Genomic DNA, 24,518 nt, shown 5'->3' with positions numbered 1-24,518 from the left:
TGGGCTCGGCACTGGCTATAGAAGATATGGAATGGTGTGGTACAAGAGGATATGGAGCTAAGTGGACTTGCCAATGACTGGTACCAGCAGTGGCAAGATCGGCCTCTTTAGAGGAGGCTCGTGAAGGACGCTACTAAGCAGTTGCTGCCCAGCAACAACGGAGGGCAGAGAAGTGACAGAACAATGAGTGGAGTGCCAGGTGGCTAAAACCTGGCAAGCTGGCACAGTAAAGGGCACATGGTGGTGCATCTGCTGGTCATCTCGGTCAGTCAACCCATGGCACCTGGGTCTGTTCCGTGACCTCCTGTCAGTGGGCGTTTGACACTTCACGTGGCCTTAAAGTGCACATAGCCTGGCACAAGCACCCGTGGTGACCTCACCACAACTTAGTGGCAAATGGCGGTTGTCATTGTTGTTGTTAGGTAGGAGTCTGAGTGAAGCCCCCCCCCCTCCTCCCCATTTAAGAATTCACATCAGGGTGTAATTACTTATATCCGTCGACTATATGGATGTTTATACTCAGTATGTTATGTTCGCAACGCAGTGTCGTCCACCCTGCACACTTCACACGTCGTGTCGAGCTAGAGGCACCGTGCGACGCTTCTTGTGTATGGGTTTGGAGTTGGAGTTTGAGAATGAAATGGAAACTACCTTGAAGAAGTCTCCACGTCTATCGTTGTGAGCTTGACCGACACCCAGGTCCACGAGCATACTATCTTATAAATAATTAAATGTGCTGCGATAGGACTGTACATAAGCTCTACAGTTTTAAAGTGCTAAACAACCATTATGCATGCAAATTACTGGCAAACTTTAATTACTTAAGTGATAAACCTCCTTATCAAGTTACAAATTCTGGAGATAAAAAAAATATAGCTTTACCAATGGATTGCATTTCCAAGTTCAATAAAATCTCAGATCACTGACAGCCCCTAAGCCAGCCAGCTCAGCATTGATACATGAACCACAGCCAGAGTCAACGACAATCGCAACCACACACTGCGGAGATATATCGAAACCTAAAAGCATTCTTTAGCTCTACCTGGCACCTTTTATGACGTGAATTGTTTACTTCACGAGCACTTAAACCAACACCATTAAATATAAATGGGGCAGTGGTGGAGTGGCTCTTGCACTGCGTTACGATTCCCAGCAGCGGTGAGTGATATCTGGACCAGGCCTACCCCCTCTCCACCCACATTCACCCGTCCAGTCTGACGTGTGGTGAAGTATGGTTAAACAACTCCAATGGCCGACACATAATTGGTAGACCTTCATCTAATCGTGGGTTGACAAAGGGCTGCAGTTAATTCGTGTCGTCTTCAACGTCACGTGCAGAGGTTTCTGCAATGCCAGCTGCTCGGCTCACCTCACTCTGCTGCCACGTGTCTCGAGGTGTGGAAGTCACGTGATTTTATCATTAAATACATCATACTCAACACATTTGTCAATAACACAGCCTTTAAAGGAAACGTGTATAAGCAACGTATTTAATATGTGACATTTCGGGAAATGGCCCTTCTTCAAAGCACTTAAGGGTGGTTTTTTTGTGAATGTGTTGAGTTATTTGTAATATGTGCTTGGGCACCACTACCAACGCAGTATCAACAAGTCATTAGTTTGATTCAGTTTAACACGTAGACTTTCGCGACCAATATCATCCATAATATAGCTTTTTTGGGTTAAATTTACGCGATTTAACCCAAAAAAACTCTAATATGGTTGATTTTATTCACATCGTTTGTACTGTATATCTAAATATGTCCATGATGCACTCACTGATCATAATACGAATGGAAGCATAGGCTTTCAGTGTGTCCCACATTCATTTATTTGTCTGTGCACTTTGTACAAGTTCAGTCATGGTTAATCCACTGCTGGATGAACAATACACATAGAACCGGTACGTGAAATCACTTAATCACGCAATCTCCACAGTGGATGTCCATTCCAATTCGTTTTAGCTTCGTCGTTGACCAGCCGGTCAGTTTAGGGAGATGAGTGACACCATAATTGTATGATTAGGGGCCTGGATGAATAGGGGAGAGGGGGTATGAGAGGGGAAGGCCTAAATGAACTCATCAGATGTTAAACTGGATCAAAGCTGCATCTTGTGAATGGACTTGCGCATGAAGCAGCAATCCTGCACTCCGAAGAAAGTTGGATATGTGACTTTGTACTCCGGACGGATTAACTTGGAGGGGGGCCTAGGGTTGTTATTGCTTTGGGGGGCCACTCTTTGGGTATTCAATTCCTCCCCCTGATGGTTTACCACCACCACCAGCACCACCACCAGCACCACCACCAGCACCACCACCACCAGCACCACCACCACCACCACCAGCACCACCACCACCAGCACCAGCACCACCACCACCACCAGCACCACCACCACCACCAGCACCACCCGATACCAAATGCTCCACAGTTTTTCACCTTGGTTATTTCATTTCTAGTTGTTGTTGTTTTTTTATGTGATCGACAAATTGTAACGCCAAATAAAATTCAAGATGAAACAAAAACTACGCTTAAATGTCTGCACATAGCTGGTAGTCATACTGATCGGGTCGCTATGGTTTTATTACAACATTAGCTATAGGGTTTAATATAATATTGCGTTTCAACCATTGTCAAGCAGTGTATAATCTTGGGGGTCCCTCAAAATCTCAGGCCCCAGGCTTGAGCCCCTACGTCCCCAGCATTACTCCGGCTCTGGTTGTGCTGTATGATATATAAATGCAATCTACTCATGTTTATATTAAGTCAACTTGCTTGCAACACCATCTCTAAAGGTGTTATATATATATACCGATACAAAAATACGAGAGAAAATATCCCCCCTCCAAGTATTGTCGAATGGGGCCTCCCAATGAGAACCAGACATCAATTGTGACACTTTGGACTTGCCACAGTTATTGTTTGTTCCTCCAGACCCATTACATCTATCGCATTGCATTAACATCATTCATTTCACCCGTTTTGAAATACATCACTTTTGAAACAACAAGAAATGTCCGTTCACCAATCATCTGGATTCCTTCCATTGATCGATAGAAGCCAAAGATCGCTGGAAGCCTATGAGAGGCCACCAAACTGCTTTGCTAAATATAATCCCTAAATATTAATGTGTTATTTGTTTGCTTTGGGGCCCTCATGAACAAATACCCAGATCCATTTAAACCCCTGCTTCATGTGACATTTGTTTTGTATTATAGGGCCCTTATTTATGTAGTTGTCTTTGTTTTACTACACTGTCATCAATACAAGTCTCATCTCAAGCTCTCTGCTAACTCCACAACAGCAAGAGGAGAGTTTGCAGTACTCAATGTTCAAAATAACAATATGCTATTCAATGCGTTTCAAAACAACAGTAGTCGTGAGAGTTTATGCCCTCAAAACTAGAGAAAAAAAACTGGCCACTTTTGACCAAACACACCCACACAGGCATGCAAACACACCCCCAGAGGATCCACCAATCTCGACACTCAAATCGTTTGCCGCCCACAGAGTGTTTTATTTAAGCTGAGGACGCTCACCTTTTCTGACACTGGAGTGATTCACATCCCCATTGATTGACTATTAGACATTTGTCCATAATTTTTTTTGTTTTTCCACTTCGCTAAAGTATAAACGATCATCTTCATATTTGTTTTTCCTTTCGTGGAGTTGTGCGTGACATCGTTTTACACGACCGGTAAGTTTATGATTTTTAGATGAAATATGAAGTTTACTTGCAGACTAATTTGTGCCATATTGCTATTTGTGAAAATAACGCACAGAATAAATACCATTTTTATACGGTGCATATTATAATTTATATTAACATGCGCACAATGCAATATTTAAAATATGTAATACTTGTAATTGGTTATCAGACTACGGTACAATATTTTAAATCTTTGCTCAGAAAAACGTATTATCATCGCATAAGTGTCCCACTTGGGATGTCAAAATAATAATATTTAAAATAATCTATTAAAATATTTGTTTAAATTAAAACATATTAAGAAAGATATTGTGGAATTTTAGGTATGATTATGCTTGATAATGCATCCAGCAGAGTAGGAAAGCTTAGACAAAGTAAGAATAATGGTTTATCGCTCATATAAACTTTACTTCAAGTGGTTGCAAAATCTCAGCTCGTAGGAGACTTTAACAGGCAATCTTTTCTAAACTCCCAATGTCCCATCACGGCTCACCGTTCCACATGTCATTAGTTTTACCCATTCGAATGCAAATGAACCTGCCCTGACCGGTTGAATGACTAAAGAGGGAGCACAAAAAAGCCATCCTCGGCCAGAGTGGCGTGGCGGGCGAGTGGCGTTTTGGAAAAAGGAATATCCTAGAATATTGTTCATTTTGAGAACGCACCAGCAAAGGTGCCTGCTGTATTGTAACTGCCCCCTGGGTAGGTGTTCGCGGTTTTTGTGCAAGTTCTACATTCCAGTGTGCGGGTGGGTGGAGGGATTGGGACGAGGACTTTATCTCGCCGTCGTGTTACCGGGTTGTACTGTGTCGATGAACATGCTGTCATCCGATGTATGTGTATGTCCGTAGCCAAACGTGCTAATCGGAGGTGCGAGCAAGACAATAAGCTGAACACAAAAAGCAGTTCTGAAAAAAGAGTTCATAGCTCCAGTGGCTTCCTAATATTGGAAGGAGGCTTCCTAATACCGGAAGGATATTAGCACCTCCGATTAGCGCGATTATCTGCGTAAGATGCGGCAGAAGTTCAACATACGTACCTACATGTCCGACGTTTTGCTGAACTTGCTGTGAGAGCGTCTTTAGGAAGGGAAGTGAGCTGCTACGTGACGTACACATTCGTATAAAATTGAGCCAGAAAGTGAGCTGATCCAAAACAGTTTTCGAACAAGCTGCGAGCACGTGGAGCGAAACGTCGGACATCGTGCCGAACTACACAGAGTACAACTCGAAAGTACAACGGACATCTAAACTTGCTGCCCCCCCCCCCCACCCCACTGGAATATAATGTAAGGTGTAGCGCAAGGTGTAGCGCAGATCGCCCAACACATACAGATGAGTATCGACCCTACGATTGCCCAGGTATAGAGGAGATACCTTAGCTATTTGTTTTTGTCGGGCAACTATGAATGATATACTGTTTTAAAGGCACACTATTTTCATGTAGCGTTTGAAAAACTCTAACATTGTTAAAATGGGTTTTTTATGCTGAGAAACAGATATATGGAGACCTATTTATCTGCTGATCTATTTTGTTCTTTATATTCTTATACAAGGACCCAACCCTATTTATCGTTGAGTTACGTATATGGTCGATGACCAAAGATAACAATTCCCATACGGTTCTTTGACTGGAGTTGGTGATTCATTATCAGTCCGGGACCTACTGCAACTTTGCTTGCGTGCTGAGCCCAAATTAACAATTCATTCAAAGCTCCTCCGTAGAGAATTAGCAGTGCGGTAATTTGGCAATTTGCACGTGTGCGTTAGTCATATCAATCAGTTGGTACCCGCATTTTTAATTGGAATGCATTGATTTAAATAGATTATGTAAACACCTGCATTATTAATGAGGGATGTACACGCAAAAACTAAACCTCTGTAAGAATGCGTACATTTGCATAATTGTTTAACCATTATGAATTAACTATAACAGATTTCATTCCGAGTTTGCTCTATGTAATAATTACTATAATCACAGTAAATGTGAAATCTTATTACATGTATGTTTATTATTATTATTAATTACATGCCCCAATGCGTCGGTGGATGAGCTGACAAACATACCAACTCGTAACGCTCTGCCAAGTCCCGTCTCGCCCAGCGGTTCTCAGAGTGAGTTTCCAGCACCACCGATTCGTGGTCCAACGGCGATCCTCCACGTGGGCCACGCTGGCTGTGACGCAAACGCAGGTTGATCCGGAAATAACTATACAAATTTAAGTTTGGTAAACTACCCTGATCAAAGTACCCAACTCTAAGATCTAAAAAAAATTTGGTTATGTTCCATCAATATTCATAATTTAGCATGAGCGGCATTTGGAGAGAAGTGAATGCGTTTTGTCAAAAGGAAATGTTTGCATCGGTTGATTGGTCTGCAGACCTAAACAGTTTGAGAAACAGCGAGCTAGAGGATTCCCTGTGTGAGCTAGCACAAATCGCAGGCCTGCGTCTTTACCTCTTACAACGTTGCTGGGTCGACCAGAGAAGAGTTTGCGCCACAGTCCGACGATCGGAAAGGTCGCGCATGTGGTGGAGTGAAGTGTGGGGACTCCTCCCTCTTCAAAGACGACTGGAGGCAACTCTCGCGAGCAGTGTCCGTGAGAAAATCATTTCAGGGCTGCGCCTACATTGTTTGAACCTAGGGCCAGTATAAACATGATGGGGACATGTCCCCAACAAACTCAGAATGAAAACTTGAGGCGCATGATGCAATCATTGCTGCATTCCGTGCAAGCCTCCAACCCCCCAGTGCCTTCGGGCTGACCCTGACATTGTTGGAATCAGAGGGGTTTTGGTACAACAATCTACAATCATTACATATACGCAACACTTGCGTCAATAACACCGACATTAAAAGGGAAATATATATAATTAGCTGACGTTTTGGGCAACGGCCCTTTTCATAGCACATAAATAAAGAACGACACGAGTAATATGTGCTTTAGTTGAAATAAAATAAATCTATATAGTACTAATTATTAAATATTACCTTATATAACTTATTGTCGAATGAAAATGTTACCTTTAGGATAATTTGCACGAAAATGAAATTTCGCTTTAAAGTTTTACTTTATGTTGGTTAAATTACACCCATAATTTTCTGTTGTGCATATGAATATTTAAATTATCCAAAGCCTGACTGAGAGAGAGGGCCCTTGCACTAATGTCCAAGCTTGGTCTAAGATTGAAATCTGTGCACAGGCCCGCTGCATCTCAATGTCGCGTGGCTAATAGAGCCTGGCCATTATTTATGATGAATTCCTCGGGATAAAGTAGCGAAACAGGTTCAACCCAAAAAAAACGTCCATAACCAACCCCTGGACTCCTCGACAAGTCTACAGCCGTTGCATTATCGCTCTCCCTCCCACTGTGAGTACAGATGTTGCAAATCTCATGTTGCCCTTGCCAAACCACATATTGGAATTGTTAACGGGGAGCCACTGTCTATGGCAACCGGTTTTTTCCTCTCTTGTCATCGTTGATCATTCGATACGGTGGGTGCGTGGTGCAGCTTCCACAATGTTTTGTTTACGTGGATCCGTCCGCCGCTTGTTTGGCAAATGTACCATGCGATTTACCAGAATGTTGACTCAGCAACAATGGGAGTGTTGTTTCGATTACTCAACGTGAATATCAACTGGAGTGCGTTATTAATTAATTATGCATGCTGCATTGAGAGGAACACACCGATAATGCAATAAAATAAAAGCAAGCGCGGATTCGTTTTAAAAATTATTTCGAAAGTCATCTCCAAAATGGGATAACGAGTTATTGGTACTACGCCCCACGCACATTAATGCAGCCACTAGTTTCGGTAATCAGAAGCAGCATTGTCTCATCAGTATAACAAAGGGATGATTCCATAACCTAGAGGTGGATGTGCAGCCTATTAAAGGTCCAACAAGTCAATAAATATTGCGAGATCAAACAAAATCCGCTCAGAGGAATTGAAAGGAATAAATTATTCTATCATAACATTCAAAGTTTTGCGGGTGCGATCATCATCTCATCTGGTGCAAATTCCACGTTCATACGTTCGGGGCCGGCTATAGATACCGCCACTAAAATAATGGGGAGAGATTATGTCGAAAACATCTTATTTCAAAGCCGCTACATGTCTTTCCACCGGTTTCAGTGCCCTGATTCACTCTCTTTAGACACTCTCCTCCTCCAACATTCTATGGTGAGGCATAAGCCTCGGTCATCGATATATTTACCGATCAAAGCCTAATTTGAATTAACATCATCAATGTTGTGTAGAGGTCATCTCGTGGCGAGCAGATCTTGACATTTAGTTCCTGAACACATTGTCGTGCGTACAAAATAAATACAATTGATATCTCGGATTTTGTCAAGTGCACACAGTCTTTAGTGTAACGCCCAGAGGAGTGGGCTTATGTCAGATGATTGCGGACGCCACATAATTATTCCATGCCTCTTGTAACCAATCACGCGCTCGCTGCATGGGGACCAGGGTCATTGTCTACGTGAGCGAGTATCTGTGTATGTACGTGAACTTCTGTTGCACCGAACGTAGCCAACCGTGCTCAGCAGAGGTGCGGGGAAGGACAACAAACTGAACACAAAAAGCAGTTCAATTTTTTTTTCCAATTTAGATTTAAGAATTATACAAACGATTTGCCCTGTGTATACAATAAAATGAAATTAATGGGGCAGTGCATTTTCCGCTTATTCCAGAGGTCTGTGGTTTCCGACCCTGCGGCCATCCTGGTCGATGCTTCGCAGTGCACCTCAAAGATTCCGTCAAGTTATTCGGAAATGGCAGAGACTCCCGCATGTGCCAGCGTCATGGCAAAATGAGCCACACGTTGCAAGTTTCATTTAAGTTTTATTTGAGCAGTTGAGGAGAACTCAAGATAAGGAAAATTACTCAATTGGGCAATGACATAAAGCAATGTCGCCCCGTACTTCAAGACTCCCGCACACCCCGTCTGTGAAACGTAGCACCCTCCTTTACTTGATAGTGTGCGCGCTCGAAGAATGGCCACGGATACCAAGTGTACTACGACTTTGCCCTGCGTTGTCTGTCAGATGATGGCGAACCAGACCATTAACGGGGTAAACGGAGTGACCGCGGGTAACGGGCACAGGGATCGGGCTCTGGCCGGCGCTGTGGGACCCAAGCGCTGGAACGTGCAGGCCTCCGAGATGGCCAAGCGGACCTTCAACCCGATCCGTGCCATCGTGGACTCCATGCACATCGAGCCCAACCCCCACAAGGCCATGATATCTCTCTCCATCGGTGAGCCCTGCTGTCCAGGGTCGCCCCTTCCTTCGACGCACAAAATACGGGGGCATATTCTGGGAAGACGAATATTTCACAATACCAGGAGACAGCTCCACCTAGGGGGGACGGTGGAGGAGGAGGAGGGGGAAAATTCTTCCAGGTCTCACACAAAGAAGGCTCCCAAATAGGCCTGTTTGTTGTTGCCAATCATTAGGGGCAACCAGCCCCAGGGCTCCAGATACTGATTTGAATTGTTTTTAAATGTACTGAAAATGTAGTGGAATGACTCATACATTTTCTCTGCAAATGTATTTTATATGTTGCAGTCTGCATTTTAAACAAATCTCATATTCGTTAAAAACATGTGGTGGCAGCGTCATTAAGTTTTCATTAATTAGGGAAGGTCTCAAAATATTCATGACATATTTTACCAGAGTTAGAAGCAAATAAAGGTGACATTACCATTTAGATTATGTTTTTTACAAAAAAAGCTTCAATATCCCATTACGTGTAACAGAGAGACAGCTGGTGCTATGGTTGCACGTGTGTGGGCATCAAGTTAACTTGCTTGATAGGGCATTGCAGCGGAACATTAATTCAACACGGTTGCCAGGACCTGCATTTCACGATGACAATAACGCGGTGGTACATTCTAGGCGACGGTGTAAAGCAGAGCTCGGGGAACCTCTTTCCCGACCGTCGCGTTTTCCAATTGCTAATGGAAGAGGTACAGCCCTGCAATTGCTTGCTCATGCCACTGCTGGCGGGAGGGCCTATCACGAGAGAGAGCCGCACGAGAAGGTTATCCAAGAATAATTTGGGGTCGCCGAGAGAAATAAGTGCCGCGCGCGTTTACATCAGAAACGCAGTGTTGTTGTCAGGTCCCAGTTTTTTACCCTTCGAGTACTCGATAGGGGCACCACGGCAGTGAGATGCTAACTACCTCACCTGCTACACAGGAGGCCGTAGGTTCAATCCAGACCCTGACGCCTGCTGTATATTTGGAGTTTGCATGTCTCTCTCCCCGTGGTCGTGAGGATATTTCTACAGGTTTTCCGGTTTCCCTCATTTAGAATCGTGCATTTCGAGTATTTGCCTGCAATAAATATCCACGTGGCGATAAGCCACTTCATTGAGCTATTATTTGTCACCAAGTCGCTATATAGCTCAGTAGGCCTCATCTGGTGATGGATAAATATCATTTGTATGTATGCGTGTTGAACTTCTTTCGCACTTTACATAGCCAACCGTGCTAATCGGAAGTTTGCTGGCTGCAAAACATTAAGTCGTGGGCTGTGTCTGACCCGCGTGCTGAAGACTTCCCCTCTCCCTTCGTGTAAACCTTCCTCCGCCTGGTTTCCCCGACCCAGGCGACCCCACGGTGTTCCGTAATCTGCCCACGGACAACGTGGTACGCACGGCCGTCAAGGAGGCCATCGACTCCGGCAACTACGACGGCTACGCTCCCTCCATAGGTGAGTGGCGAGCCCCACTCACCACCACGGTGAGCTCCACTCACCACCACGCGAGCCCCACTCACCACCACGGTGAGCTCCACTCACCACCACGCGAGCCCCGCTCGCCACCACGGTGAGCCCCGCTCACCACGGTGAGCCCCGCTCGCCACCACGGTGAGCCCCGCTCACCACCACGCGAGCCCCGCTCGCCACCACGGTGAGCCCCACTCACCACCACGCGAGCCCCGCTCACCACCACGGTGAGCTCCACTCACCACCACGCGAGCCCCACTCACCACCACGGTGAGCTCCAATCACCACCACGCGAGCCCCACTCACCACCACGGTGAGCTCCACTCACCACCACGCGAGCCCCACTCACCACCACGGTGAGCCCCGCTCGCCACCACGGTGAGCCCCGCTCGCCACCACGGTGAGCCCCACTCACCACCACGGTGAGCTCCACTCACCACCACGCGAGCCCCACTCACCACCACGGTGAGCTCCACTCACCACCACGCGAGCCCCACTCACCACCACGGTGAGCCCCGCTCGCCACCACGCGAGCCCCGCTCGCCACCACGGTGAGCCCCACTCACCACCACGGCAGCAAGCTGCGCTTGTACCCAAGGAAGGAAATGTTGTAACGCCTGCAGCTTAAATTACGAACACGTTTTTACGTAGCAATTATAACGTTTGGAATAGGTTTTCTCCTTTTTTCTGGCAACAAAACAGGTGTTAAGATGTTAAAACACCAAACTCAAACCTTTTACAAAGAATCGTGTGTGCATTAACCTCAATACTTGTGTTCAGAATGCAAAACAAAAAACATACTCTGATAATATATGCATTGTCTTCGAAACTGGTTGGTCCACACCAGAGACAGCTTTCTTTTGAGCCTCGTCTCAAACGGTGTTAGACCAGAGGACGCCAAGAGGCACCAAAAGGCGTCCTCTGGTCTTGTTTTGTTTGCATTCTGACCACAAGTATTGTGGTTAATGCAGACATGATTCATTGTAAAAGGTTTCAGTTTGGTGTTTTAACATCTCAACACTTGCTTTGTTGCCAGAAAAAAGGGGAAAACCTATTCTCATATTTTGGTACTGGCGAAGGAGATCCCATGAAATGATAACGGTGTTTGCATGTTACTGATGAAATAAGTTGATTTAATGCTTTGTCGTACTCTACATTATACTTATTTGTTTCCCATGCCTGCGCTAACTGCCTGCACAAAACCCGCACTGGCCGGCATGGTGAAGTATGGTCAAACTACCCCCCCCCCAAGACCCAAGTGGAGTTGGGAAGCCCTCATCCAGCAGTGGATTAACTAAATAGCTAGACATGTCGGCTTCAATGTGACAGCGATAATACATTTTGATTATTTCTTCTTTGAGTTGAAATATTACTGTTCAATTACAGACACAATAGACAAAATTCGTTGTCATTATATTTTAATATGTAGGGAATATTTCACCGCATACGAAGAAAAAACTAATCAAACAAATCAAGGTTTTTACAAAGCCACTGTGATCCCCTGCACTCGATCCAGTCACATTACGTGGCAAAAGACATTTCAGCCGACTCCGTTTTTTCCGAATTAGCAGCGTGCATAGAACAGCTCATCCTCACCTTGCCAGCTCTGTCGGTCATGGTGATGAGGTACTGTATGTGCTCAATTATAAATAACTGCTTTATTTTCTTATCAATAATATTCATAGCACTCACAATAACATACAATAGATGCGTAATAGTTACAATAACGACTTCCTATTCAATAAATTAATGCAATCTTTGCTAATGTCATCTCCTATCTCCTAATAGGATCCAGTAAATTGTGTACGTCTAATAGTCACAGTGGTTTCCTGCTGAGGCGGTGCTAATCTCCTGTGTACAGCCCTGAGCCCTTGGTAGAAACTGCACATTCCCATGACAGGCACAACATCTCTTCATAGAACAACCACTTGGTAGAAACTGCACATTCCCATGACAGGCACAACATTTCTTCATAGAACAACCACTGTTGCCTTTCCCCACAAGTGGTACTTAATCTTCCCACCCCCAGTGGGATGATGGGCAGATTCAACCCCTCAACAAGAAATGTCACCCGCAACCTCCCGACTGTGAGCCACTCGCTCTGCCGCTGACCTAGTAAACATTGGCCGACGCTCGGCCAATGTCCCATTGTACTGGGGAGCCACTTAGCGGATTGGTCTGTCTTAAGTGGTAAAACATGTAGACCTTCCAAACGCACTAAAATTACTACCATATAACAAAGAAATATAAATGAATACCACATTACAATCGTAGAATTGTCGTCTATGAAATGTTACATTTGCCTCCCAAATCCGGTGACGGTTGCTGTATTCTCACCGGCTGCCTTGTAACTCAGCTCTCCCTTGGAAATTACACCTGTGACCTCGATGGGAGCACTCGCCTGCTTTTAATTAAAAACAGAATGTATAAATATCCCAGTACGGTATAACAATTGTGAAATGTTTTTTTTTGCTCATGTTTAATTTAAATTGTGTTAAATTCGACAGGTTATCAACAAGCAAGAGAGGCGATCGCGGACTACTACACCTGCGCTGAAGCCCCTTTGGAGGCCAGGGTTAGTTGCCCTCCAGTCGCATTCATCACCTTTCATGGTTAAAAGTTATTGCAATTCCAGGTCGTTTATCATGCCATGTTTTAAACATAAGGTAGCTGCAATACCTATATTTAGCACGGATCCTTTCTCTGCGCTTATCCCGATGCTTTAAGCCACATTTTTCGCTCCGCTGCCGCTCAGGGATGTTGGCCCATGTAGGTGACATGGGAGCCAAAAAACGGTGTTCAAACGTGGAGTGAATTTCTTTGGTCCTGCACAGACGAATACACTTTGACCTTTGCCCGACAGCGCCATTGTCATTTAGCCGGTTGGCGGTGGTGGCCATGCACGTGGCCTGTAGTCCAGCACTGTGGAGGCAGTGATGGTTGATGGATCACACCCAGATGTTCTGAAACTCCCCTCCCCGTGGCTGTTGAGCTACCATACCCTGGCTCCCCAGAAGAAGGCAGCATAGCAAGTGCACTGATCGACATCTGTTTACATCTGTGCGGGGATATAGTGTTGCCCTCTTACGTCCATGGGTTTTTGTCCAAGCCCTCTAGTTTCCTCCCACTTGGATAATAAACACTCATTAAATGGTTGAGAACATATTAAAATAAAAGAAAAACTCAATGCAGGACCTGAGTATGGCTCACCTTGATAAATAAGTAAATATATTATATTTATTACTTGATATCATGTCTCACACGTGATATCAAGTATAAAACAAGTCCCTAAAGTGCCAACGGGATTAAGAAGCACATTTGGGCAGAGCACGTCATTACAGGCAGTAGTTCACATGAACTTAAAATCACGAGTTTCCAAGGCAACCAATAAAGGTTAGAGATAAGTGATGAGAGAGATAAAGTGATGAGAGATAAAGTAATGAGAGATAAAGTGATCAGAGAAAAAGTGATGAGAGATAAAGTGTTGAGAGAAAATGTGTGAAGAGATAAAGTGATGAGCTTTATTATTTACCTATTTATTTAACGTAATTCATTCAAAATACAGGTTTCCGTAGGCCAATATCATTATCCGTGAAATTTGCTATTCATGGGCATCTCTGGAACGTATTTCTCGCGAATAACGAGGGAATACGGTAGTAGATATACTGTATATGTCATGTGTAATGACATCATTGTGCGTTTAAAATATATTAAGTATTGTACAAGATTTGAGTTTAGTGAGCTTTCAACCTCGTCTTCAATTGCGATTCAACAAGTGCAGGATTGCGGTGAACTGGCTCTTTGTTATCCTGCACGAGCAGCTTCGTTTTGCAGTTGAGAAAAATTGAGAAATTTCCAGAAACGACTGTAATTGAGTTAGCTCCGTTGTCGAATGAAGGGTTGGGAAACGTGAAGAGTGACTCTCAAACTACATCGCTTGCCTGACACGACCCGAAACCACGCTGCAATGGTGGCCGATTGTTTCATTGAGAGGCGTTGCTTGTAAATATTTTGCGATCCATTTCGTTTTAACGACTAACCATAAGGATACACTTTGCCAAAGTATGCGGAATCCGAAATATAAATATATATTTTACAGTTTAAATGTGTTCGTATAAAAATAAAAGCCAGCATTATGTCGCGATCTCGTAAAAAAAACATGTCTAGCCGTAGACGCACATGAATGTCACAAAGGACGAATTCCGAAGAGATGGAGCAATAAAATTAGCTCCTGTGCGGGCGCCCGGTGGACTGTTGCGCCGACGGATTGCGAGGGATGTCGGCGGTTTGGCAGGCGCCTACATCCAGCAGTGGATTGCCCACTGCGGATGATGTTGATTAACCACCATGGCGAAGCGCAGTTGTGGACAATCTTAACATTCGCGTACGTCGATGTAAATACGCTCGCTCTGTTGTTTGAGAAAGCGTCAGTAAATATGAAGGTCAAATGCCAGACATATCTTAGCTGCTTCGTGGCTGTAAGCTGCTGCTACTGTTTTATGGATAAAAAGGGGAACTATACATATGTTGTGTTTCACTTAACAACCACTCTTGAAGATAGACTTCACCAAAGTATTTAGAGTGGCATCTTAAACATTTTCTTTTACAGTTGCATATGTGCACACAACTAAAACCAGTACGAAGTTATAAACTCGGAAAAACCGATCCAGCCGTACACCCAAATGAACTTCATAAAAGCCGAGAAAGATACGATTTGGTCCCCATAAAGTACCAGTAAACCTTGGTTTAATTTAACTTTCTGGGGATTAGCGGAGGTTGCTAATATTCTTGAGAAGGAAAGGGCATTGCTGAGATGAGACAGAGAAGATGCAATGAGAATGGCTATGGAGATTAGAGACCCATCGACCCTCATACATAGACCCATAGACTCAAACAGAGACCCATTGATTGTAAGGGCTATGGGAGACACCACCAGTGCAGGGCAGAAGGAGCAGAGGAGACCTCTCTACACAGAATAGTTCAAGTTCATTTATTAGGTATAGCCCTGCGAGTCGTTCGGCTCTTGAATCGGGTGCAACCGCAACAAACAAAAAACAAAAACATGAACAAGAAAACATCTTAAAGTGAATATGTGACTAAGTGCAAACAGAAAAACCAAGAAAAGACAGCAAAATATTGCAGAAAAAAACACCGTACACCAACGCTGTGTGCAAAAATCCCAGTGGGATGCAAGTCAAACAACAACAACAACCACACGACAACTTAGATGTTGATGGAAAAATATAATCCGAACAGCCGAGTCCACACAACGGTGGGACTCCTGACTCAAGAGGAGAAGGATGAACTTCCATGGCACGATGTGCGGTCTCTCAGCTGCATCACTTAGCGAGATTGTGTGTGTGCTCTATCAGTGGCGCAGCTATTGAGTGTTCAGGCACTGCAACAGCACAGAGGCCCACGGATCGGAGAGTGCCATGATGATGATAATAATACAGGCGTGCACCAGGACCAGTGTCACCCATGCTATCCCATTGGTGTTACTTAAAGTTTGAATTCTTACAAACTTAAACTGTGGCTATATGGAGTATTGAATTTGCACAATCCATTACAACCTACAAAGCAATATATAAATATATAAGATATATTACAATTATGTTATTTTGCAGCATTTAAAATACATTTAAATTTTGAGTCATATGTTTACAATGTATTAATGCGCAGCTAAAATACATTTATCATGAAGAGGGAAAAGATGATTCCAGTCTCTGTCCACCGACCCCATTCTCCAGTTGCCTTCATCAACATGCTCTGTCTTCATAGCCAGCGCTTGATAAAGTGATGTCATGTGGATAATGGATAGCGAATAGAAAAGGGCATTCTTACAATCAGAACTGGTTTTTGATTTATAGCTTTGTGAGGACGGACGACTACGTGGAGATTTCATTTCTTTTTGTACGTTCAAAGTATCTGAATGCAATGAAGCTAGTGTCGTATTTATATTATTTAAAGCTTTTTATATCTTCCAATTTCTAGTCCAAATGGAAAAAGCACTCCAATTTGTCGTTGTAATGGAAAGCTATTTCGGATAAAACGGTGACTACAAAATACTTAGCATGCTCATAGGATTCCAAATTTTCTAATATTTGGCACTCAATTTAAATTCATAATGATACATTTTATTCTCGTAAATAGGCTTTCAGGACCAAAATTATTATTCATAATCGGTTTCTTTGGGGTTAGATTGTGTAGGTATAATGCCCATTTGAGATATATCCTTCCACTGCTTGACAGAGCCAAACGAATCAAGTGGTCGCATGGACAAATGTGCCAATTGAAAATTCGACAAATATATTTGACATTTCACTGAAGTTTATTACATCCAGCATAATCAGTCGTTCACAAGAGCTCAGATCGCGAGTGATTTGATAGCTGATCTGAAAGTCCTCAAGTAGGTGCCATGGTATCATGACAACAATCGTGCAGGTGACCTGGTTTGATAATTATCAGATGTGATTGCTGATTCATCAACACCAGATGATGCTGGGTGTAATGTCCAAAGAAACATCGTCTACAATGCATCAACAACTTTGCTTGCTTTTCACCGAAACCTGTTTTCTGAAAAAAAACTATATCAATTGGCACATTTGGAGGGATATAGCTCAAATTGGCATTTACGCCTACACAATGTCAGAGGACCTGTAGAGAAATCCACACGGCCACGAGGAGATAAAACATGCAAACTCCACATACACAGCAGGCATTAGGGTCATGATGGAACCCGCAACCTCCTGCGCACCAGGCGAGGGAGTCGACGTGTCGCCACCGAGGCGCCCGACACAACGAGTGACGGTCCCTCCGGTCTCGCGCAGGACGTCATCCTCGGCAGTGGCTGCAGCCAGGCCATCGAGATGGCGATCACCGTGCTGGCCAATCCCGGAGACAACATTCTGGTCCCCCGACCCGGCTTCTCGCTCTACAAGACGCTGGCCACCTCGCACGGAATTCACGTCAAGCACTACGAGCTGCTGGTCAGTGTGCGTCAACAACCCTGCGGCATGACCTTGGAGGGGCTGGGAAGGGGGAGGCATAACAAGGGGCGGTGGGTGGGGGGGGGCATGACACAGTCAATGTCAAGCAAACTTTTGACCCGTGAGATTTATAAATGGGTGAGCCGTTCGTCACGCACGTCCCACATACCGCTAACCCGACGGGAAACACAAAATAACGTGGAGGAAAACAGCAGCAGGTATCATCTCTCTCTTCACCTCGTGTGCACCCACGGGTTTAGATCCCCTCCCCCCACCCTCTCACACACACAGACACAGACGGACCTGCTTCCACTTGCTACCGCGACTCCGGTTCTTGTATCATAAGGAAAATATAGGAAATAACTTTACTCGATGGCCATAGATGACATGCAAACACAATGGAAACGCAATGTATGAGATATACACCTTTACTCTGTTTCTCACGTATTAAGTATTGACAAATATAATTGTAAAAATGCCATTCTTGCATTTGACGGCAATGCGTTTGGGAGCCAAATGCCAACGTCGAGGAGCTCTGCCAACCACAACGAGAGGGCTTCAGGAGAGAATTCGTGACAATTACTTGGGAAGGGCGCTGAGCCCCAACGCGGTGACACCGTGGGTCAAGGTTCCCCGCGCTGGCCACTCAGTGGCCCTGGGTTCACTGGGCACCCCGTGCGTGGGGGGGGGGCGTTAATCATTTACTGCGTGACCCCCGTGAATGTAAACCTGCCGCCTATAGCAACAAGCGCCAGGCACGGGTCGTCGTGGCGGGTTTTTTTTTGTTCACATTCAGAAGCGATAGACGTGGATTTAACAACAACCTGTTTTCTTGCTTGAGGCAATTGGTGTAGCCCGGTCGGTATTAGCCCAAGTGCAAGCAATGAAAAGTGCCACTCCCTGTCCGATCTGCCGCTTTTTCTCCAGTACCCTGGGGCAGTTGCACAATTCACAGCCACACCACACTGCTGGAATAATTTGGTTAGGGTGTTCTTTTATTGTTTTAAAAACAGCATCGAACACCACTGAAAGAGTTCGCTGTTCCAGAGTTGTGAATGTTAACTGCAGCTGGTGAAAATGTGGAAAACGCACAAGTTTATTTGGACAGAATCAATAATTAAGATTTAAAAAAATAAGACTAATATTGTGGAGCGACATGTTAGTGCACTGCACTCTAAACCTGCCCAGTAAGCGTGCCAACGTTGGAACCGTTACAAAAACGTTGGCCCAACATTCCACGTCGATTGGGTGGTGACAAAAGTTCGCTTCCCAGGCAGGTCGAGCGTACTAGCGAGTGATATCTGAACGGGTCTTGCCTCCCCGCATTCACCAAACCACACTGGCCAGCGTGACGAAGTATGGTCAAACAGCCTGGATGGGCAACATGACATGGGAAGGCCTTTATCCAATCGTCTATTGACAAGGGCTGTACATTATTAGTGGCAATTCAGCACACACGTACACACCCTTATATGTTCTTATTGCACACGATCTCATTGCACACGATTCCTATGGATAATGTTTGGGAAAATTTCACAACCGCATAGTGGAGTTGAAAGGGTCTCTCCCACACTCCCTTCATTATATGACTAAAAGCGATACATTGCACGTTGTTGTTTTCTAGGCGCTGAAGATTGGACATTTGAGAGTCCGTGATCTTTCCCATTCTCCAGTTTTCCAGGTCCTAGCAATGGGCGAGTGGCCGCTAGCCACTGGCTCGCGAGGATGGGTGGGTGTGTCGCTCGGAGCCAATGGAGAGAGTCCCAGTGTCGACGTTACACATGGCATGTTGGCTCATGCCGTATCGCGTTTCTGGAAATGTTTTGAGTAGTGTCCTAATACAACTGGCGCCTCTGCCCAAATATTATAAAACAACAATTTTACCCAAATGTCCCCATGCTGTTATCAATAAAGATAAGGGTGCAGCCCTGCAACTTCCTTTCCACGCTTCTGCTGGCGGAAGGACCTCCACTAGACGGAACTCTAAAGAAGCCCCTCCCCATAGAGGAGGGTATTTGGTCTACTCTTCCACGTTCGCCTGACATTGTGTAAAAGAGATGGAAATACCCCCACACATGATCCTGCCACACGCAACCTGCCAATCCACTAACGACTGGCGTATGTATGTGCACCGTCATGCATGTTGTTTTTAATCCTATTGTAAAATAATTGCGAGGTCAAAAGTGATTGAGTCTTCTTTCATTAGTTTGCACACACACGCGTGGGAGCAACTCACGTGACCTGTACTTGAAAACAAATGAAGTTCGCTGACCTGTTGTGCTCCGTGTTCTCAGGCAAGCAACGGTGAACGTTTTCGCTAAGCAGGTTACAATAAAACAATACATAATGTGGACACCGTGATATTTAACGAAGCTAATTTTACGGGACCACAATATTATTTTAAAATACACAATGTTTATTTTTAACATGTATTGTTCCCCAATTTGGAATGATGGTCCAAGGACAGCGCGTATAAAGCAATCATTGGCTCATCCCAGTGCATTTTTACAGCTTTACTGCATTTAAAATTTACGATAAAACCAGGAAAACGTCGCTTACGGCTAAAGATTTCCATTCCCAGCATTTGATTTAACGCAGACATAACACGCGCCAGCGTCATTTGTTTTCTCTGTCGTGTTTTTCCTGCTATACATCAGCCCCTGCACGAGACCTAAAACTGACACAAGTTTGTCCGAGTAAAAATTAATGAGGTAACTTGGCAGGATTATTACACCGTAATGTACTGACCACTCACGATGGACATCAACTCTAAACCACCCGACACAACGAACCCGGTGTATAAACTCTGGATGTTGCTTCTGAAGATGGCTGCTGAAAAAGCTAACAGATCAAATGTTCTTGCTTAAAAGAGGCAGCGTGGGAACAAAAACGTTTAACACGAACAGTCAAATGTTGTGTACATCAACCATGGGTTTTTTCAGGCACAGATTTTTCAGGAAATCTTTTAAAGCACACTCTTCCCCCTGTTGTCAAACATCGTGTTTAATTACGATGCCACTTGTTTCGTAATGGCGTCCGAGTTTTATACGACAAGAATACGATATTTCACCCAGCGAGTGTAATTATCAGCGTACAGGCGCCAAAGATCTGGGTGTTGTGTACATGTTTACAGATACTCATAATGAAGGAATAAGGGGCATCATTTCACACGGGCATCACTTCTTTACATCACAATCAGAATCTTTATTTATCCTGGACAAATCACCTAATCTTGTCTCTACACTGAATCGATACATCTAATGCTGGTTTTATATGTATTTCCTGCAATAGAAAATTAATTGTGTCATTCCGTCCGATAGTTAATATTTGCTGCCATCTTGGAAATACCCAGAATGCTTTGGATAGCTGTAAATCACTTGACACAGGGATTACCAGATGTTACCCCTACCACTCCACACAATTTCAGCAATGACTTACAGTAAAAATATTTTACAAATAACTGTTCCATAAAGTGCAGTCTATTATTCAAGCACCTTCAGACGTGGTTTTATTCCGGGATGAAGGACGTATCAAGCTGTGTCAATCATGGGGGTTGTTTCACCATACCTCCCCACGCTGGTCAGTGCGAGTTAGTGAAGATAGATTAGCCTAGGGTCAGGTCAGATATCATTCGAGGATGTTGTAAATTTTGGCTGCGAATTGAACTCAGCTCGTAATATTACATAAGCAACCTTACATAAGTCTTCATAGCAACCAGTGGGTGAGGGGCGGGGGAGGCAGAACCAGTTCAGATTCAACTCACCACTGACGTTAGCCGTGGCCGAGAATCAAACTCAGGTCACCTGGTTTGTGATTCAGTATGCTAACCGCTGTGCCACCACTCCACCCTGGCCCACCCCTCCCCCCACCAATTTGTCTGCAGCCGGACCAGTGCTGGGAGATCGACCTGGAGCACATGGAGTCGCTGGTGGACGCGCGCACGGCCTGTGTGGTGGTGAACAACCCGTCCAACCCGTGCGGCTCCGTCTTCAACCGCGAGCACATCCTCGACATCCTGGCCGGTGAGTCCCCGCGGGCACCGCTCCTCGTCATCGACATTCACCAACCGCACCGCGCCTCCTCCCTGGCGAGAAACCTTGTCGGTGAGGAGGTGGCACATGCTGCCGAGCGGTGGCAGCTGCATACCATTGATCAAAATTGCTTTGCCAGGTCTTTTAAAGTAATTAATCCATTAGTGGGCAAGCTTCAGCTGCCTCGATCCCTGTTCCCACCTTTCAAGTCAACTGACAACGTCTGAAAAGAATCTCGAACGAGCTTACAGAATGCCAGATATTACAACGTGCTAACAATCATAGCCGTGGCGGCATCTCCACCCATGATTACATTCTACACAAAACCACACAAAGCAGAAACGTGCCTTTTGAAATGCTGCACCATATAGTGGATGAGCTGCAAGTGGCAGCTCGTCTATTATATGAATTTAAAAATAAAGTGTCCACATGCTCTTCGGGCGCGTTTTACATAAAAGCCAATTGTTGTATTGCTACCGGATGGCACACGAATGTTGCACTCGGGGCAAGAATAATTTGTAGATCAAGGCAATGCCGTTAATAATAAAGTATTTACATAAAGTGCGTGAATTATTAAATAGATACAGAAAGAGTCATGGCTTCCCCTATCCCACACAACCAAAGCCAATAGTGCAGTGAACCCCGCATTACAAAGGCGTTTGAGTTCCATACAAATGTGATGGTTTCTTAGAGAACCTGGATTTTCCTTACATTGCTTATTTTATCAATTAAGTTACGTAAAGAGGGCACTTGATGGCCATAATATATTCAGAACTTCCAAGTTGTTTACCATTTCCTTTGATTAAATTCCTAGCATCCTTGGCATGCACACGTCTCTATTCCCATGTCAGAAGCTTCAGATTAAATAATTCACTGTGTAACAAAAACATATATGCTTTTTTTGTTCCTGGGTAGTAAGTGTTATTTCCCAATTGCTTATGCCTCAAATGTACAGAAAATGACCAGGACAGTGATATTTTGAAATTTACCTATTTTCCATGGGAAAACGTGGTGTGCGTTTGTGTCATTCCTTCACATGAAGTCCTGGTCAGAAAAGCAAAGTTTGTGGGGAATAATAGCCATTTTCTATACTTTTGAGGCATAAGCAATTGCAAAATAACACTTACTACCCATCGTGTTACATAGCGATCATCATCGTTGCTGAATTTACATGGTTAATTATTCAAGATAATAATGCAAATCTTTTGTAATTTGCTTTTTTTTCAGTTGCTGAAAAGAACAGGGTCCCTATCCTCGCAGATGAGATATATGGAGATATGGTATGAGATGCAATCTACAAGACATGTAATCCACAAAAGTGGCATCATAAAATAATAATGGAGAAAAATATTCATCCACATAGCTTAAATAATGGCATAAGTAGGTCAGCTAATTTAACATCTGTGTTGCTGCTGTTAGAGTACTTGCAATACCACAATTGTATAGCCATACTGCGATTGCGTCATTCTGAGATTACATTCGGTGTGGATAGGTGGCACAGCAAATTCTCTCACCGCGCCACGAACTTAGCAACCTTCATTCGATTAGGGCGCCGCAGTGGCAAGATGTTAACTACCTCGCCTGGCATACAGGAAGTCGTGAATTCGATACCGGCCCTGACGCCTGTTGTATATTCTCCCTGTGGTCGCGTAGATTTTTCTCCAGGTCTTCAGTTTTTCCTTCCACATTTAGAAACATGAGTTTAGAGTATTTGGCTGTTGTAAATTTTCACGTGATAAGCCACTTTGTTGAGCTATCATTTGTGGCCAGGTCGCTTCTGAAAAAGAGCATTATATCTCAGTCGGCCTTACCTGGTAAAATAAAAACACGTAATAGTTTAGTTTGAAATAGTTTTTAATTTTCGATTACCGGCCACGAGCAAATGATTTTCACCGATCCACACTGAGACCAACAACCCGCCCTGACCGACACTGTGTGGGGGATGGGAGGCCTCCATTCAGCAGTGGATTGACAACAGGCGACACGTGACGTGTTTAGAAGCAGACCCGTGCGTGACACGGCGCTTCAGGGTTAAGCTGCACTTCTTGTTCGAGATCATTGTGACGAGGATGACAGCTTGCCGCTGAAATGTTGTCACAACGGTATTGGCAAAATCCGACAACTACTCCACGTTGTGACACCGTGGCCGCTCCAAACTGTCCCAATTATTGGCAAAATGGCAGTGAATAGCTTGTTGGGTGCTCACAGACAGGCATTGTGAGAGTCACTTAGCGCAGACTCATAGTGCTATTGCATTGCAGTAGAGGTCACAATAAGTGCATTGAGGAAGTGCCAGATCCTGCGTGGACTCTCCAAGCACTCAATAAACATCCACGCAACGTCTGCACCTTCAACTGGCTCTTGCTCTGTCGCCGACAGAAACTCGGCAGCAAGCGCCACGGCAAGGCCTGCGGGGCTTGAGCTAGCGCCACACAGTGCATCGTTCACATCTCCGGCATGCGTCGCTGAATCGGTTTTGTTTTTTACAAACGAATGAACAATTGACAGATAGTACTTCTTAGTGAAGAATAAATATCAATCGAATTGCGATTACAATCATTCTTAGTTTTAGATTGTAATTGCATTGTAATCATGAGGCTACAATTAACTTATTTCTTGCTATTTGAGACCTTTCTATCTCTATGACCGGCCTTCTCAATTTGGTTTTTCACAATAGCGCAATGCTTATAATTTTTGTAATGTGGATTATGTTTGCATTAGTAATTTGTTATCTTGTTTATATCGTGTTTGAATGTTATTTTTCTCACACTGTTCGCCTCAATGTAACATAATTACACCCTAATATATGTCTAGCCTGAATAGGTGCTTGCTAACCACACTTGCTCTAGCAGCCTGTATGGCAATATGGGGAGCGGCCTTAATAGGTGCTCGCTAACAGAACTTGTCCTGACAGCCTCTATAGCTATATGGGAGATGATTGTCTTTGTATTCTGAAAGACAACAAAATTTACATGTAAGGCGGCATACTTCTGTGTGCATGTGTGTGCACCTTCTCTGATGCCACGCAGCGGTGCTGGAGCGGTTAGTGCAC

General features: G+C 44.4%; 1 protein-coding gene and 1 long non-coding RNA gene across 4 annotated transcripts in view; one reads left to right on the top strand and one right to left on the bottom strand.

Annotated features, from left to right (window-relative positions):
- Window positions 1-6,391, bottom strand: part of LOC133340400 (uncharacterized) — a 38,466-nt gene extending 32,075 nt beyond the window's left edge. Inside the window, exons 1-2 of one of the 2 annotated variants that reach the window (XR_009754896.1) lie at window positions 6,164-6,391; window positions 5,773-5,881 (exon numbers count right to left, since the gene is read on the bottom strand). This is a non-coding gene — a long non-coding RNA (uncharacterized LOC133340400). The remainder of the gene's footprint in view (window positions 1-5,772; window positions 5,882-6,163) is intronic. The other variant, XR_009754897.1, reaches the window with a different exon arrangement.
- The window catches only part of TAT (tyrosine aminotransferase), a 31,601-nt gene continuing 10,607 nt past the window's right edge, over window positions 3,525-24,518 (top strand). For both annotated transcript variants that reach the window (XR_009754895.1, XM_061548579.1), the window contains exons 1-7: window positions 3,525-3,694; window positions 8,761-8,971; window positions 10,327-10,431; window positions 12,954-13,021; window positions 17,277-17,435; window positions 21,319-21,457; window positions 22,694-22,746. Coding sequence is in view for 1 of the 2 variants with exons in the window: in XM_061548579.1 (XP_061404563.1) it covers window positions 8,761-8,971; window positions 10,327-10,431; window positions 12,954-13,021; window positions 17,277-17,435; window positions 21,319-21,457; window positions 22,694-22,746 (735 nt within the window). In the remaining variant the exon portion in view is untranslated. The remainder of the gene's footprint in view (window positions 3,695-8,760; window positions 8,972-10,326; window positions 10,432-12,953; window positions 13,022-17,276; window positions 17,436-21,318; window positions 21,458-22,693; window positions 22,747-24,518) is intronic.

The sequence above is a fragment of the Lethenteron reissneri genome, chromosome 9 (assembly GCF_015708825.2).
Source record: "Lethenteron reissneri isolate LAM-NWPU_2019-01 chromosome 9, ASM1570882v1, whole genome shotgun sequence".
NCBI lineage: Eukaryota > Metazoa > Chordata > Hyperoartia > Petromyzontiformes > Petromyzontidae > Lethenteron > Lethenteron reissneri.
The sequence above is the reverse complement of the archived record's forward strand: the minus strand, read 5'-3'. Positions and strand labels throughout refer to the sequence as shown.